Source organism: Triturus cristatus, chromosome 12 (genome assembly GCF_964204655.1).
Source record: "Triturus cristatus chromosome 12, aTriCri1.1, whole genome shotgun sequence".
In the NCBI taxonomy this organism is placed as follows: Eukaryota; Metazoa; Chordata; class Amphibia; order Caudata; family Salamandridae; genus Triturus; species Triturus cristatus.
The window spans coordinates 488,002,532-488,021,967 of NC_140595.1; the positions used below are offsets into that span (position 1 = coordinate 488,002,532).

Here is a 19,436-nt window from a genome sequence, read left to right on the forward strand (position 1 = left end):
CCACATTGCTTCTAAAGTACATAAAAACCTCACCACCACCACCGATAATTCTATTCAAATTAATTTCGCACAATTGTGGAATTCTGAGCTAGATGTTCAATTTCCCATCAATTAATAGGGAAATATATGGAGATGTAATATTGCAAGTTATTTGCTGGCTTCTATTTCTCAAACAAATTTGTTTTTTCTATATAGCAGTTTATGGTCTCTATTTAAAATATTTAGAGCAGAGGTAATTGATAACCCAAATTGCCGGCGTTGTAAATGTGCATATAGGTCCTTAAAATACATGGCAAAATGGGGGAGGGGTAGGAACGTGGGGATCACGCTACCCTGAAAAGGCCTAATATTCTGAGAAGATTGCCCACCCAGAAATTAGGGCAAGGCCCATACAAACCCAGAAACAACAAGGATATTGTCGAATGGATAGGAAAGACATAGAACATTAAAGTTTGTTCTTTGTCCCCAAATAGAGATAATCCATGGTTAATAAAATTCAAAGAAAATCTTCTAATTCAAATAACTGTATTCCATTTCATGCCTACTTTCTAAATCTTGGAGGATAATCCTTGAAATTTGGATGTAAGATTCTTCCAGACTCCAGGATTAGTACGCTGTGCTCACATATGTTCATCTACATTCACACAAGCTTGGCCACTATAGTCCAGAAAGAAATGTGTTTAGAGCACTATCAGACGAGAATGAACAAGCTCGAATTACTCCTACACAAAGTGTACCAGGTGTCTGTGGCACAGTTTGTACAGAATACCGCATTAATATTTAGGGGCCGATTATGATGGCGGTCGGATAAGCACCTGACTGCCAACATTGCGGGAACTGGACTGGCCGACAGGTAGTCAGTGGTCCCGCCCGCCAAATTATAAACCGACCACCGTGGAAACAGTCTGAAACATGCCTCTTAGCATTGAGGCTTGTGCTGCAGCCCAGAAAAGGACCGGAGCGCAAGCCCCAATGCCAAAAGTCATGTTTGTAAACATCCCTGCACCCTGTGTCAGTCGACATGTAGTGTCTACCATACGATGCAGGGATGTTTGGGGGGGCAGGGCCCATAGCGCAGGGCCTGGGGGGACAGGGGCCCTACTATGGGTCCCAACAAAGCCTTTCTGACAGCCATTTCACATCAGAAGAACTGACGTGAAATGGCTGGCGGACAGGTGGATCATAATCCCCACAGCGGTGGCTGAGAAGGCACCGCCTATACTGTCGGGAATGCGATCTGACCGACTTTCCTGTCAGAAGCCGTGGATTGGTCCCTGGGGCAACGTGTTCTGACTGACCGCATCATAATGCGGCGGTGTGCCCGTGGTTATAGATGTCGGTGAGATCGCCACGACGTCAGTGTTGTCCTACCGACATTGTAATCGGCTCCTTATTGTACACATAGAGAGATGGTATCCTAATTACATCGTTAAACAGTTTTGTATGTTTTTTTATGTTACGTCTTTCCTTGTTGCCTGTATTTAATTGTATGCACTTGTTGGAAATTATGGTATAATTTTCTTCTTATTTTATATTATTGGATTTGTTACATGGAAAGTGCAGCCTTGAAATAGCCCCAGGCATGCGCGCTGCACAGGGTCCGAAACATATGTTGGCAGGCAGAACATTTAGTTTGCAGAATCTGGTTTTTAAAATTTTGGAATAAAATAGAATTAAATTATTTGAAAGTTTGCAACCATGGAATAACTATTTGAGGGCCAAAAAATACGAACTTTAGTGTTATATGTCTATCCATACCTTTGAAAATATCCTTAAAAGATATGCTATAGGATTGTCCTATTAATTTGAATGTACACATTTTATTCAATTGTATATGTAAATTTTACACCCTTGAATATTCTCTTACTTATAGTTGAATTAAATTATTTGATTCTCTTAGCTCTTCAACAATTAAGTCAATTACATTGAATTGGAAGTATAGACATTGGTCATCGGTTCATGCCTGATGGGACTGGATAGCATATCTCAGACGCGGCCAATCTTCATCGATGCACATCTCTAACAATTCACCAATTTTCTGCTCTACAATGTGGATACATTTTGACTTTTATGTTGCTAAATGTAATACATTTTACTTACAATGACTATTTACACTCACTGGATATCGTAGTAGCCCTTTATAATTTTTCTGTTTATTATTTTAAAAACGTTAGTGTAATTATAAACATTATTACGAAAGTTCTTACAGTAACGATGGTCTAGCTATTTGATATGTATAATTTTTTTATACTTTGGTATTTTCATTTTGTATGTTCATAATTCCATGTCTTTAAAATAATCAATAAAAATGTTGAAGCAAAAAGATCAGCAATGTTCCAGTTTTCTGAGCATGCAACTACTGCTACCTTGCTGGCCCAGGAAAGGGCATGAAACAGTACACCAATTACTTCCTCGAAAGTCAAACACACAACTTCCATAAGGCCAAGATGGTGTGTGAAAACTGATGCAGAACCCTCTGTGTTTTTACTTTCACACATCTTCCACAGAGTGTAGAAGTAGGAGTCTGAATCATTACTTAAAAAGCTGCCTCCTTTCGAATTCCTAAACTGAGCAGAGGCTTCCCTCCTTTTTCTGGTCTGTTTTATGGTAAATAAGGAACAAAGAAGGGTCGTCCCCTCTCCTGCTCCACAGGTAAAACTGCGACAGCACAACCCTCACACGGACCTCTGTTAAAGAGGCAGGTTTGAGAAGCTACTCTTTCTGTATGTGGAGTGAGAGAAAGCAAAAGTTCCTGCAGAGTAACACGATCTGTTTTACCTCTGTCACCTGCTGGGAAGAAGGGAAGTATTTACGTTGATGAATAAGGAACACAATGCAATCTAGGTAAAACAGAGGTCAAATAACCTAAGGTGTAACACAATACACAGATGGTACAAAAATGTTGTAGATTACCGAAAAAAAGTTGCCTGTATAAAATAAAAGTATCTTTTACGAGTAGACACACATTTTAGATTTAAAAGCTTGAGATTGAACGTTTCTCAACTCAAACTACATATATAAATGCAAGATGTATACATTATTAAACACATTATTTACTAATATTTTCTCTTAAGAAAGCCGATGCGATGTTGTATACACCAATATTCCTTTTAAAGAGACTCAATAAAGTAAACGGTGAAGTGTTTGTATTGCTATAAGGAGCTGCGCAAAGAACAAAGACAGAGCAAACTTGGAAATTACTAATATGCAGCAAAAATGATTTTATGTTTATTTTCTTTTTTAACATGGCTGTGTAGCCAACATTAAAAAGCACTCAAATTTGCAAGGAAATCCTCTTATCTATAAAGGAAGAAAATGAATGCCATTATTTATTGCAGTTACATAATTTCATATATTTACTGGCCTAGTTGTTGACTGTATTGAACATAAAAGTTTTGAAGGAACACATGTAAATGAAATAACATCCAATTATTTCGAAATGTTATGTTGTAGTCAATGATGTCTATAGTCTCTAAACCGCACTTTGAGATGCAAACTTGAGATTCTAAAGTGAATACAGGGATAAAGCCAGTATTGGAGGTAGGCCTCCAAGTAATATGCCAACACTGAAGAACTATAGTTAAAAATATGTAACAATGTATTCCTCACCAAATACATTTCAGTAGAGTTATATTAATTTCATTGGAATAGCAGTAACTACAAAACCACATGCTTACCTTAACTAAATAAGCACTATAGCCCTACCTGGCCTACTTCTGCTTAACATTAAGACAGAACTTCCAAGCAGTAGTACTTGATGAAATTGCATTGCATCCGCGACGTAGCTGCTTTGCTAAAGGAACTCCTATACAAAGGGCTTTGCTTCTTGTGGATCCGCTTGTGACTTATGTTGTCAATCATTTTTATAGCCTTCTGCTCCTTTGCTATTGCAGAAAGTAATACATGAACAACTCCAACATGCTCTGTTTGGAATGCTTCTCACTTTGGAACTGTAGTTGAAGGCAAAAAAAACAGATGACCTAGCTTGAGATCCAGATGTCCATATACAACTGAAGAGCTCTTTTCACAATCAGCGTCCACAGAGAACTTTGAACTGGAGAGGATGCGTCTGAAAAATACTATTCGGATGACTGCTTTGGTTATATCTGATGGGGATGCTGTCACTGCATTTCAGATTTGTCTTTAAAACCACTTTCTCCTTAGAGAATAAGTTACTTACCTTCAGTAACGCCTTATCTGGTAGAGACAGGCTCTAGCTGCAGATTCCTTACTTGACAATCCTCACCCAGGCACACGACTTTAATCTGAAAACTTCTTCCACAGCACGTCCGTGTATCACAAGTGGGGGCCGCGCAACTCTGTCTCGACATCATCACGTGTTGTGACGTCGACAGAGTCCATATATTACCTCTGCCGACGGGCTGACTATTTTCGGTGCTTGAAACGTGGAGCCACATATAGAAACTACCTTTTGAAACAGTGTGCTAAAATGAAAGACATCATTGTGCCAAAAGGGGACTGAATATAATTCAGTATCTGGATATATTAACGAAAACTTTGAGATGAAAGAGGACTCCGTCTCAATAAACACTGGGTTCTTAGTTAGTATGTGAAGTCTCATAATGAAAGTACAGAGACCAAAGAGGACTCCGATCACAGAGCGAGGAGAATGGGAGGGGCGTAAGGAATTTGCAGCTAGATCCTGTTGATACCAGATAAGGCATAACCGAAGCTAAGTAACTTCTTAATCTGATAGAGGCAGCTAGCCACAGATTCCTTACTTTAGAGTCAAATACCAAAGCCTACCATCCCCGGAGGAGGGTCTGCGAACTGAGACCACTAAAAGCTGCTAACTACAACAAAAACCGGTCTAAAACCAGAGGAAATGACCGGACCTCCATAATAATGTAGGTAAGCAATAACATACTTTCTAAGTTAAAAAAAACTTGTTCAAGAACCACAGATAAGGATAGTCACAAGACATTAAAGAAGCATGAGAATAAAATTATCCATGTTAGCATTAGAACTGTGGTAGACGTCAGGCAAGAAGATGAATAAAAAAACGACTTGCATCCTAAAGAGGATTCAAACCCATGCATGCTCACTGTATAAGCACAGCAGAAGGAACTGCAGTAACAAAGGTCATAAAGACATAGAAGGCATGGGAAGAACGTTACCTATGACAGCAGGACAGCTTGCCAAATAACTCTATAAAATAAAACAATTATCACACATATCCAGACTCGAACTGGATGTTGGATACTTATGAGACATGGAACAGCAGGTCAAGTCAGGGAGGAAAACCTCTGTGCAATAAGTTCTACCAGACCTGCAAAGAAGCAGCAAAAGAGGTCCATAAAACGTAGGAAAGGATAATGAAAGCTCTATAAAAAATAAAAAGAGTCAAGACAACATATATAACGTGTAGTCGTAAAGCGCACGTTCACTGCAAGGGTATCTTGGCACTGAATAATAGATGTTTAAATTACCCAACTGTATTGTATCCAAGTTACCAACCTCAGAATGAAGTAAGGCTGAGTCACCGAGATATGAACCTGTAACCATAAGGTACAAGACAGGCCCCCTAAAGTGGACCCATAGTCCACTAAGCCACCAGACCCGACAATAGCAACTTGGGGCACAGGAGCAGTTAAATCCCTATAGAGATAATAGAAAGATCGCTAGGATACCGCCGAGAAATACACTGACATAGGAGTAAATAAATAACCACCTATGTATAGACAAGAGAAAATATAGCACATAGGAAAAAAGTAAAGTAGAATAATCAGTCAGACAACAATGCTAGCATAATAGTATGGAAACCAGAAAAGTCGTCATACCATGTAAGAAAGCAACAGCCATGCAAAACGTCAGTGTAATGTAAATTGCCTGAGACAGCATCAGCAAACAAATGAGTATAAAGTTGAATAAGATATAAGGTATGAAAAAGAAACCTTGAAGCTTGGAAAACCCAAGGTTAATACGTAATCTTACAATATGAATAGAGACCCATCTCCAGATGATGTAGAAGAAATACCTCATACTAAAATAAGGGAATTTGAAAGGAATCCAAATTAATAGAAATTAACTGATCTATAAAATAAACATCAATATGTATATGCTACCTAAGGACCACAGTTACCCAACTACGACAACTAGAGTTAGGTAAATGATGAAAAGAGTTGTCCCCTAGAAGAGCATCGAACCAGTAAGAAAATAATAAAAGCCATCAACAAAATGTAGTGTCTATAAGAGAAACGCCTAGTCCCCTCTTGGCCACACGTAGGAATAACTTCAGAGAGACGAAAAGGTACATCATTAGAGGGAAATGACCTTCAAAGAGAAAAAAATCTTAAGAATATCGCGAAATGTTATAACAACTCCAAAAGAGTCAAGAGTATTAAGTACCCTTCATAGGAGTAGGATCAATGGAAAGACACGTCTCCCTGGAGGGCAATAATAGCACAAGAATATCACAGGAAAAGGAACAATCATGAACTACAAGAAGGGGTGGAAGAGCCAAAGAAATAGCATACCCTCTACCTTCACTCTCTGACTCATCCCAAACCCCATTCTACTACTTCGACCCCAAAAATAACCCTTTCAAGACTCCTCCCTCCTATAGTGCTCCTTGCATCATCTCAAACCTCTTTTACTATTCAGATCTCCCAAACAAGCCTTTCTAAACCCTTCCCTCATGTATACCTCCTAGATGAATCCGATACCTCCCCTTGCTCCCAAATTCACTTCTAGAGACTCTTCCTCCCTCCATCTCTCATTTACTCATCCCAAACTACCTCCTACTGCTATGATCTCCAAAAAGACACTGTCTAGACCCTTCCCTCTTCTAACCTTCCACTATCCTTTTCAATCCAACTAACAGACTTGCACATCCACCACTCAAATTAATTTCATATTTCCCTATATTAATTTGCCACTAATCCTTTTTGGTTTCCGGAGTAGTGTGCTACTTGCCGAAAAGCACTTTGACGCCTTGTCTGGGGTAGTAAGCACTATATAAATGCAATTACAAGGGAGATTTAGACTAAACATCTGCTCCATATCCTAGATGCTCGACAGGCATCCTTAGGGTCAAGGGGAGGGGTTGGGCGAGGTTTTAAGTCTTGGTTCCTGCAGTTAAACGTTCTAGTTTTACTAGTATCCATAAATGTTTTCTATAGATTGTTTTGAGTAGGGCAAGGCAACGGTAGACACATGAGGTTCTCTAAAACACAAGAAAATGTGAAAGAGTAGCCTAGAAGACTGGCATAAAACGGTAAAGATAGTATTGTTGAATGCATGATTCTCCAGTAAACTGCACTAAAGTGTGGCAACATCTACACTCCATAGGGACAGATATCTTATTTTATAAATAAAATGCATTAGTGTAGGAAAAAGCAAATAGGCTTTAGCACAGAACTTATCTCACTCATTTCATTGCCGTAGCCTTGGGTAAATCACACAAGGCAGCTTTCTTGGCCAGCAAGCACACAGCAGCAGTCTGTCTGGAATCAAAAAGGGACCAACTGGGGAGATGTATGCTGTTAGGGTTGACATGAAGAGGGTGAGAATAACACTAGCTACCATATACACAGAAAGTACAGGTCAAGATCCCTACTGGACAGAGGTTTTGAGACTCCTGGCAGAAAGGGCCCTGAGGTGATTAACCTGGGTGGAGATTTCAACTAGCGTGAGATGCTAAATGATTAAGACTAGGAATACCTTTTGGTAATGACAATACAGCAAGTAAAAAACTTGTAGAATGGAAAGCTGTAGCTGCATGACTGTTGGTATCTTGGCGGTACTTTCACCAAGATGAAAAAATATATATTTTTTCGACATGGGAACAGCTTGCACATGAGAATTAACCACTTGTTTGTGATGATCGCAATAGTGAGAGACCTGGAGGATAATACATTAGGACAATCGAATTCACCAATCATGCAGATATTTGCTATAAGTCTTAGGCTAAGAGAAATCTTGTGGTAGGAGGCGGAGATATAAGATGGGGAAGAACGAAACTCCGTGGATACAGCTGGCAAGCAAGCAAATGGGACCAAAAGTAGTAAGATGTAGCTAAGAAACTCCAACTCCTCCTTTATCCCAGAGTGGACAGTTTTGATATCTGCCAGGTAAAAAAGATCAAATTATTTATTTGGGTAACAAACTTTTTACAGAGACACAATCTAGCCACAGATTCCTTACTATTTGAATATTACCCAGGTGTCAGACTGGATCTGGAAGCTTTTCAGCAGTACCTCTGCACACCAGTAGGTGGTGTGTGCGGTTCCGCACAGATGCTGTTCCGCTCCAGAAATGACATTTGAAGCATATATAGGTGTCACATCCCCGGGCTGACATCTTTTTAAGAGTGTTTGCGCCCCCAGAAGAAAAGCATCAAAATAAAATTGGTGACCAGAGTGCAGATTCCTAGACTTCCAATCTTATTAATGTATAAAGACCAACCACAGAACGGGATGTGAGGGTCGCTGACGAATTCTAGGTTAGATAGTCTCTCTACCAGAAAGAGTGTTACCAAAGTAAGTAACTTGGTAACTTGGTCTTCTGAATGGAGCCGGCCCCCAGTAACAAACCCAGTCCTCACCCTTCTGGCCCACAGGGAAAACGCCAGGTGCCCGCTACAGTCAGTCCAGCCATGATTCCTCACCTCTTGAATAAATACCAAAGCAGTACCTATATGGAGGTGGATCTGTGGATGGACTCAAACCAAAACATCCTGCAAGACCGAGCAGACAAAATGCCCCTCTGGGAGAAAATGATTATCCCGACAACATGCTTTGTGAACATATAGAGGGACGCCCATATGGCCACCTAGCGAACGTACATGACAGGGACTCCGTGCACCAAAGCAGTGGCAGCAGCATCGGCCTTGTTAGAATGAGCATGCTGTCCTTCTAGAGCAAGGGTCTTCAAACTGGGGGGGCCTCAAGTGATCCCAGGTGGGGCGCCAGACTCTGGCCAAAAGAAGCATTGTGCTGATAACAGTGCTTTGCTTTCAGCTGAAAAAATGAATGGCATTAGCCCGTTCTGTAATGGGCCATTACCAACATCGTTTGCCATTTATATCCTAGCTGGGAGGTGTCAAAATGGCAGGGAATCAAAATATTCTTCAAAACCTCCCCCCACCCCCATTTCTAATAGTCACATAGTGGATACTTATACTATTCTAGTCAGGCAGGCCTTACTAACACGTACGTTTGACAATCATATATTGTGTTACTTTAAAAAAAATGCAATAAAACATAACTGCAATGTTTATGCAAAGTGTACGGCAGGTTTACACAGAGAGCCTGAAGCTCAATCACACACTGCACTTGGAGAGAGAGGCAGGAACCAAATGTTGTAAACCTTTCAAAAAGCACTTAACTGCAGATTTAAACGAGGAGAGCTGGTCCGGCAACCGCAAAAAAGTCTAAAGGGCTGAAGGGCAGAAAGACACCCTTTAACTGTATCGTGAGCAAAACCTTACCCGGCCAGGGGCAAAACAAATAACGTTTCAGATAAGTTTGCCTGGAAGGGGCAAGATGACTGGTTGTGCTTTCTTGATCTCGTACCATGATATCGAGTTCAACTGGGGTCGTTATTGGTTTGAGGACTGACAAAGGCATCAGTACCAGTGGATTCAATACTAGTGCCGGTCCTGTGAGAAACAGTGTAGATCTTAGGGACGGCATGGATGTCTATACTGGAGTCTGTGTGGGCCCAGCAGCAAGTCCCACTAGGACACATGGCATCCAGGCAGAGCCCTTTGGCAGTAATCAGACTGGAAGCCACTGCGTCTCCATGGGCCCGAAAGCATGTCAGAGGAGGCATGAATCACACCATAGATGCACAGCCTGGCCCACTTGAAGGTTGTTATGTGCTGCAGGGTCGACAAAAGCCTCGGAAACTTGGGGTGCATCGTGATCAGTTAAATGCTCCTCCTCCATCGAGCTGGGATGGGGTTTTAAGATCAGCTTTGTCTTTTTATGGTTTCATTTAGATATCAACTTTGACTTACCAGAAAACTGTAAGCAGGAAGTGGATTGTTTGCCAGAACAGCCTCCTAACTTAGAGTTCGGTCCCACAAATTGGAGCTTGAGTTAGACAGGAGTTTTGCCTGCGATCTCGAGTTCAGCGATTTAAAGCTTTGCCTCCCTGTTCCGGATTGCATTTGGGTGCATATGAGCAGACATGTTGCATGACAAAGAGTTGTGAGCAAAGTCCAAGCACCAAAGGCACACCTCGTACGTGTCCGTGACAGATAACTGCTCCTAGCAGTCTCAACACGGTCTGAAACCAGTTGATTTCAGAGGGGACATGATTCCCTAGTACACGGTCTACAAATGTTTAGCCAGACGGATCCGCGCTAGAAGGTGTGGAAAGAAAAGAACTGAAGTCAGCGCATCATTGTGGCTCTTATATATGGCTCTGTTCTGTCACATCTGCAAAGGTGCAAAGCCAATGTGGAGCTGTACAAAGCCACCTGCGTGTGAGCAGGAGCACTGCTGTTGAAATTCTCCTGTTCCAGTCTAGTGTCTGGGGATATTCTAACTGCGAGGTATCTGTGGTTAAAAGTATCCATCAGAATCCTAGATTACTGACAAGTGAGGAAGTGAACCCCTGACTCTGCTCAGCCCCTTCCCATATGTAATCCGTTCTTTTCACGCCTATCCATAGTGAACATAGGGCCTTCAGCCATGAAACAAGAATCCACTGTAAAGCAAATTAACACGGAGCTCTTATCTGAACAATCATTACTACGCTTTGGACCCAGTCAACCGGAAGAAATGAAATCAATTGTTCTTTAAAGCACTGGCACTAATACCGCAGTTCCCTTGCACTTGGTAAGAATATTTTACCTCAGCAGTTGCAGCAACAGGTCCAGGTGGATCTAGTCTTCGCTTCCTTCGAGGGCCGATTGCATCCAATGCAGTTCGATTTGCATCTCTTTGCCTTATCTGTTCCAGTTCTAGTTGTTGCATCTGTGGGAGGGGAAACATATTGTTCAAAATCAAGCCATTCATTAAGAGGAGCCTCAAAAGCACAAATGCATTATTACATCCTTCCAAAACACAAGGGTAACTAACAAATACTGCGGATACATTTCGTAAGGAAACTTTAACGTTCATATTCTCCTTTTGAAATTACAATGCGTTTAGGAGAAGGTTCACTGTAACCATCATTTAGTGCAAAATTTGGAAATATAAAAAGAAAAAGTGATATTTACTTTGTTATTTGATGAGTGCAGTTCCTTTCTGCACACTTCCCTTCCCTCAATGATGACTAGTTACACACAATGTTGACAGTTTGGTTCATGTATAAACATTTAAATTAAATATTAAACCGGATTTGCTGAAAAATAAAGATTTCCATCAGCGTTTGCAAGCTTAATGAACTGGCTAGCTCAATTTTCAAAACGTCTGCCAGGCCACTGGCTGAGAAGAGATGTTTATATTTGCTCCAAAAGCTATTACAAGGCTAGACGACCATACTACTTGGTAATCGAACCTTGTTCTGATCAGAAAACTTGAGGCTGGAGTGGAGAAGCCAGGGAAACTTATGCTAGCTTGTAACTCCCAGGGGTGGCTCCTCTGCTAAGGTGGAGGACCGTCGCCCCACTGTTTTTGAGCAGTGTAACTAAAGGAAAAATAAAATGATAATAACTCAATGTTATCATCATTTTAATTGTTCCTGCTGCTTTGCAGCTGGGGCGGGCAGGGCTGCTCTGCTCTGCTCTGCTTTCCAAAGTGGGCAGAGTTTATCCCTAGACTAGAGCAATTGCTCATAATGGGGCTTCAGCTAAAACCTTCTGTACCAAATGTAGAGCTGCTAATATTGAAGGGCTTAATAAAGGTGTAGAAATGTGAGCTTGAAGACACTGGGAACTTTTGTAAGGTGGGCACTGTAGGGTATGAACATTATTTCTTACATTTCTTATTAAAACTGAGGCAAGAGACTTTCACACATTTTAAAATAGGCATTGGCAAAGCCAGGCTTTAATGTGAGAAACTATGCAACCAGTATTTGTGCATGCCTCCGTTGGCATATTAAAGCCAGACTTCCTGGCATTGCTAATGCTTCTTAAACAGTGTTTACGGAACGCTCCAGCACGCAAAATGGTATTCCTATTTTTTTTAAATAAAAGCCACTTCACTCCCAAAAACTTTTTGGGGGTATAAAATGCATGAATGACAAAAAATGATGTGTGTGATGATGAAGTATAATTTTGATATTCAAGGTAGTCCCTGAAGCGCTGCACAACTAGCACTCTATAGAAGTGCAATAATACACTAAACAGCCAAAAGCATGAGGTGAGAGAAATACTTCTCTGGGCAAAGCCAAAGCTCACCCGATACTGCAAATCAAGTAAGAGCTCAAAAGGAGGCTAGGTGGTGGTGGTTGTAGATGTCCTATGCTGCAGCAGAACACTACCACCACTGATGTGCCCGGCTACAGGTGATCTGGTGCTGCTTGGCCGAGCTGAGCCAGAAACCCCTGCCCTGCTCTGCTGAAACAAAGTTTCTAAATTCGCCAAACTTTGTGGGGCCCAACACGAATTCTAAGCTAAGAAAGACCTCTGCACATGTCCCGAAAATCTCCATCAAACGTCAAGTTTACTTCTGAAATAGAAATAAGTAAATATAGCTTATGCCTGGAAAATTAATTAGAAATGTAATTTCTTGAGCGCAGTAAAAGAACTCAAACTATGAAATCCTTGTGTGCACCTTTAAATCACGTTAATTATATTACATCAATTTGCATCCACAGTATCCTATATATAGACATTGTGGGGGCGACATCTTCGAGACACTGCAAAAGAGAACATGTGCCCCCTTTGCCTAGTCATATTACATTCTCAGCTAAAATATCATTGGCTTCCTTCCAGATTAAATGGCACTTAAAGAGGCCTCTCCGATTACCCTTTCAAGGTGGGCAGCACCAGTGGTGAGTGCTAATCATTTACAAAGGTCATGATCGGAAGCTAGCCCGCAGGCACTCATTTAAAACTCGATTGATCCCTATTTGTAGTCAGGTAAAGAAAATGGACATTTCAGTCCTACTGTAATTATGAGGCTCCGGGGCAACTGCAAATAGATGTGCAAAGCTAGACACTTGCAAATACCTTCGAGAGGAAATTATAACAGGGGATAACATGCAAGTGGGAAAGGTTAAAAATAAAGCTGCCCATAAAATCCCATCTTTTACCAATTTACCATGATCACCGTTTGAGAATGACAATCATATATCAACACTGGGATGAATTCCATTCATGATGACAGTAGGTACAGTGGCTCTTGTGCAAGAGAGGGCCTTTGAGGACCAGCGCTTAACTACAGAAAAAGTAAACTATGGCTAAAATGTAGAAGGGATGGTGAACAAGGAACTACTGTAATATACCCGACGATACAACATAACACCTTTTACATACTTCCATGTAATAGAAAACAGCCTGAGTAATAAAAAGACCTGCAACAGAGTCTGAGAAAGGGTTTCATTGTCCTTTTCTTGACACATAGTATGGGTCTGTGCATCTTCTTAAGGTCGCAATATGATCTACATTATTTACCCCCATTGTGAGCAGCATAATTTGGAATATTGCATGCTCCGTCGCACAGATTTAACCAGATTTTGTGAATTTTGTGCTGAACTCTAGTTTGAACCCATTTCTGGGTTACCGGGGCACTCGGAATGATGCTTTAAGATCGGTCTAGGATGAGTCTTGAACGTCGGGAGTTAAAATCCGCACGGAGTAAATTCTACTTAGTCTTAAGCTGAATTGTACCATAAAATATACTAGAGCATTAGATGACAAAAAATTACTCTTTTACTTACTTACAGGACAAACAATCATTGGCAAAGCCAATAGGTCTTGCTATGCAAGAGCTATTGACTTTGCTAATGTGTTTGGTGATGTGGAGTGTCGTATAGTATAATGGCGGAGTGGAGAGTGTCTTGTCATGGAGTGGCATAGAGTGCTGGGTATAGGAGAGGCATAGAGTGGAGTCGCGTAGAGTGGCGTACAATGAAGTGGCATGGAGTGTAGTGGCGGCGTAGAGTGGTGCAGGATAGAGTGGCTTAGAGTGGTGCACAGTAGAATGCAGTGGTGTAGAGTCTCCACTCTATGCCACTGCACCATTCAATAGAGAAGTTCATGAATGATTAAACTCTTTCAGGCTCTTACAGAGTACCCAGCATTACTTCGAGGTAGGAGTAAATAATGTTTCCTCCTATTTAAAATTAAATCTATCCTGCTCTCTCTGTGCAGAATTGGTCTGGGGTTGTTCCTTCAGTATTTCAAAGCGCTGAGTGCAATGGCACCTACTCCACAGTACTAGGGAAGGTCTCAGAGGCCTGCATTGAGAACATTGAGTCCAACATTGAGAAGGCCATTCCACGAGACAAGGGCTTCAACCAAAATTGTTTCGTCTCTTCTCCTTTGAATTATAGAATATGGAGCAACCAAGGGAGCTGATCAGCCGACTAATGTACCTGTGCATCAATCTTCAATTCCACTACCACCTTTAAATATAGAAGGCTATCACCGAAGCATCTGCAAATTCAATATTCTTAAACATCCCCCGGCTCAGTCGGATGTTTAAAACACTGAAAACCTTGCCAGGAGACTGACATCTTTGCCAGAGACGGCAAAATTCTTAAAAATAATAATTCCTCTTTAGTTCATCTTTCTTGTGTGGCTTTCCTCTTCGTTAAATGCTGCCAGATAAACCTAACTCTAATGAATCGCAGAGGGTTCATATCACATGTCTCCTCTCATACTTCTCTACCTGACTTCCTCACACATCATTTGACAATATGATACTAGTGATCCTGGCATGCACACTTCTGCTGCTGTATCAGTCTAGCCTTCATTTCCTAAGCAAAAGTTCCTTAAACAAATTCGTTTGGAATGTCCTTTTTTATTGGGGACAGGACAGACAAAAATAGTACAGCATTACTACACACTAACAGTCCCTTTCCATCCCCTCTCTCTTGGCCAGATGAGTGATGGCTAGACAGAGGAGAGGATTTTAAGATGTAGGACACCGGGTAGGGAGAAGCCTCGACTACAGGAAAACATGCCACTAACAACATTAACACCAGTCTTTTAATGATATTACAAGGTAGATGTTTTTGTAAAAAGATTGACTCAGACGCTACTGATTTGTTCTGTGCTGACATTTCAACTCGGAACCGGATAATTTATGTCCTCTGCCACATAATTCTAATATACTCTTCTCTCTTTCATTTGAACTAGAACCTTCTGCCTCGAGTTGGCGGAATGCTTTAACAGCATTACAGCCCTTCCAATGAGAGCCTTCTTGGTAGGCATATCGGACCTTCTTATACAACCTTGCCTGTACCTTAGTAAGGTAACTCAGCAACTCGGTATATGGAGACTGTCATAGTTCTTTGAAGACGTTATAATACAGAAAGACGAGTATACTTTCTTGAGCGGTGTCAGGCAAACATCATGCCATCTTCAGCTCCACTGATTATTTATGCTTATGGTTTCGGTCTTTCACCAAGTGAATTATATTTATTTATAGAAGCAGTCGTGCACTGCGACCAGAAATGCTTCAAATACCATAAGGACAGAAGAGTGTTGCAGACTGATTAGAAGATTCTGATGTTGTAGTGAGGGATTGTGGGTGGCGAGTGAAACAGACAAAGAGAAGAAGTTACTTACCTTCTGTTACACTCTTTACTCATCTTTAAAGTGTGCCCCAGGCACTAGACTGCATCTAGAAATTTTCTCAGCAGTGCTCCCTGTAGCGCCTGAGTACATGCAAATGATCAAGCTACACACATAGCTTTGTATTATACGTCTTTTTTCTGCAGCTTGTAACTGTTAACTAAACATTCTACATCATGAATTCCATCACCCACACACTGACGTCACTGTTCTATGGAGTTCGTCAGGAGCCAAACAGTCCTGTCATCTCTAACTCACAAGACACTACATCTCCCCCTTGTTAAATAAAAAGTACGAATAAGACATATATGCATTACAACTCTTAAACAAGTCGTTTGGCGTTTGGATCAATTGCCAAGATCTGGTCATGTAAGGCAGCAGAGATACCGGATAAGTGCCCATGATTGGCATTGGTGACTGAGACATTGGTACAGTCATTGGGCTCTCTGAATTCTCAGGTGGACATGTCTCACTCCAGACATATGGAGTTGGCGAAGATCGAGGCAGGTGCTTGAAATGCGAAGAATCTTGCACAATGGATTTGAGGATGGTGAGCAGTCATCATGTGTCCTTTACTAGTTCCAACTCTCAGTGGGTCTGCATTAACAGGAGCGTCAGACTTAAGTTTCTGTTTCAGCCTGACGATGACTTGGCTCCTCTGTTGAACACAGTGCTTTGAGCACAGCGGCGTCTATCCGCATAGGTCTTCATTTTGCGTTGGTGAGATGAATCAGTGGTTCTAAGTTTATCACTGTCTATAGATCCCTCAGTGTTCCATTGAGGCAATTTGGTTCAGATGGCTCTCCCAAACATTAAGGTGGCGGGGCTCTCACCCGCAGTAGAATGGAGAGTTGACCTGTGTGTAGACTGAAGAACTGTTTGAGTTCAAACTTCTCCAGTGCAGCGCGCTGAACGGTCTTCTTGTGGGTACTCAAATTCATCAACAATCACTAGTAGATGATGTCCATTGTCAAGAGGTCCAAAGAAATCAATTGCAATCTTCGCCCCTGCATGCTTTGGGAGATCAGTCATGATCAGCGGATGTCCGGTTGTCTTCAATGACAAACAGTTGCACAAATGACATGCCTTTAACTCTTTTTTAACTATAATCAACACGGGGGAACCACACTCTCTCCCGTAAAGCTTATTTCATAGCACCAACTCCATGGTGTCCCTCATGGGCCAGTTCATTAACTTGCTGTTTTAGACCCTCTGGTATGACAATTCTTGACCGTCGCAAGATGATGACTTCTGTGGTAACTGAAAGTTCTCCTTGCACATTTTTGAATTTCAGGTATTCAAGGTCATCATGAAGAGATTGAGTATGTTTTCGCCACAACTGGTGTGTGATAATGTCTTTGAATATTATCAAATCCTTATCAGCACTCATGGCAGCAATGATTTGTTCTACCGATATGGCAGCAGGGCTACTGAACTTTACAATGAAGTTCACATAGGCATCAACCGCTTTAGAAGTAGTGCCATTACATTGTATTGGCACATGTGAGAAGTTGTCAGCAAGGTATTGACCTTTTTTCTGCATAATCGTGTAATTATACTCCTGCAATTGCAACCCCCAACCTCTGAATGCAAGGGGACAAACTTGGATTTAGGATTCTTAAAAATGGTGAGCAATTCTTGGTGGTCAGTGACAACTGTGAAATATTTTCCATACATAAACACATGAAAATGCTCACAAGCCCACACTATAGCCAGGCTTTCGTTTTCAGGTTGTTAATAAGCCCTTTCAGTCATTGACAAACTTCAGCTAGCATACGCCACAATGTATCTTGGGGCATTGAGATGTCCAGTGTGCTGGCAAGGATGGCACCCAACCCCACAGAGCTTGCATCAACAGCAACCTCTGTCTGCAATTTCAGATCAAAGTAAGCCATTTCAGTTGCGTTCTCAATTGCATGCTTGATTTTCTTGAAACTGTGTTCACATTCACTTGACCATTGCAATTGGACATTTTGTTTCATTAAGTCTCTCAATGGGGCACTTACAGTGGCAAAGTCACTTATATACCTTGACCAGTAACTGGCCATACCAAGGAAGGATCTTAGCATAGTTACATCTTGATGGGTAGTAGTGACAAGGCCTGTACTTTATTTCGATCTGGAGTCATTCCCCCATCAAAAAAGCTATAACCAAAGAACTGGAGTTTGTTTTGATGAAATTCATACTTTGCAACATTTAAAGTGAGACCTGCATCAGAAAGTATATGACACACCTGTGTAAGAGCTTTATCATGTTACTTTCGTTTAGCACCAAAAACTAGTATGCCATCACTGTGAATGAAAACATTTGTGACTGGCTGTATTATGCGACAAATGACATCCTGATGACACTCACGATTCAGCCTTTTGTAACTAGTTAAACCAAAATGAGTCAGAAAGGTAATATGTACTTGCAATTCTCTTCCAGTTCTAGCTGGTGATACCCTTTGTTCAAATCAAGACGGGAAAATACTTTAGTTCCATTCAGCTGAATAATCATCATATACAGAAGTGGATGTTGTTCTCTTTCAATCACCTTGTTCGCTTGATGCATATCAACCCAGATGCCCAGGGCTCCTCCACTAACCTTTTTTGTCACTAGCAATATGGGTGACACCCATTGCATAGGACCAGTGGACCGCTCAATTATGTTGTGCTTTAATAAGGTATCAGTTCTTTCTCAACAGCCTCTAATAAATTAAATGCCATTCGACAAAGTCGTTGAGCAACCTGACGGATGTCCTCATTTAGGTAAGGTTTCACTTTCATGGACTTAAGTCTTTTTAGTCCATGAAATAAAGATGGAAACTGATTCACTATCTCATGATAGGCATAGGCATTGTAGTTTACAGACATAAGCCCCATGTCAGCAGCAGTACTGAACGGAGTAAACAGGCGCTTGAGGGAGGGCCTGGCAAGCCATGAACTCAAAAGACACACAATTGATGGACGGAATGCAGAACAAATCAAAACATTCACCCCCAGTCAAGAGATCTGGGTTAAATTCATCATTATTTTGCTCACCATGCCACCCCAGTTTAGACCTGGCCATATGCAAATCAGTCTTGACCCTGTGCCTCATGGGAACAGTCCAGCCCGAACTGCCAAGCCAGGTCCTCCCTTGACCGGAAACAAGCATTCTAGGACCGATTTCAGGGTTTCACCCCTCATCAGCCAGGATAGCTTGATTCCAGTGGCATGGAGACCATGGGACCCACGTCTGGGCATACCCTTCCCACTCGGGGTGACAAGTGCAAAGACAATAGTTGATGGACAGAATGCAGAACAATGTCATACATTCACCCCAGGACAGAGAACTGGGCCTAAATCCATCATTCACTTTCAATGGAAGCTTTGGACAGTGACCAAATTAATTTCGCACTTTCACTTTGTTGGCCTAGCTTCAACTGGCATTCTTCCTTACAATAAGCTAATCCTTCATGTGCACGTCGTTCGGCAGAAAATATTGACATCACACATCCATCTTCCTCACTGTCGCTAGACAATTACTGTAACAAACTCTTCCCAGAAGAATTTGACGACAATCGACATCATTCAGTTTCTATTTGCCTCTTGACATTATGTGCATGCATAGAACATACTGTATGGAACTTTCTGGCATTCATTTTGTTTTCTCGATTGAACACACTTGATCCTGCCTCCATTTTGCTTTCTCAACGTGGCGCACTTGATCTTTCCATCGCTTTGCAAACTGTTACAAAATGGTTCTCTTTCCCACAGTCTTTGCATACCTGTCCAAAGGCGGGACATATACCCTC

The 19,436-nt window shown here is 41.4% G+C and overlaps 1 protein-coding gene across 2 annotated transcripts in view; it reads right to left on the minus strand.

The window, feature by feature from the left end:
• LOC146776143 (transcription initiation factor TFIID subunit 4-like) overlaps positions 1-19,436 on the minus strand; it is a 1,156,451-nt gene that overhangs the window by 201,669 nt on the left and 935,346 nt on the right. For both annotated transcript variants that reach the window (XM_085639557.1, XM_085639558.1), the window contains exon 14: positions 10,824-10,946. In XM_085639557.1, the coding sequence (XP_085495683.1) occupies positions 10,824-10,946 (123 nt within the window). The remainder of the gene's footprint in view (positions 1-10,823; positions 10,947-19,436) is intronic.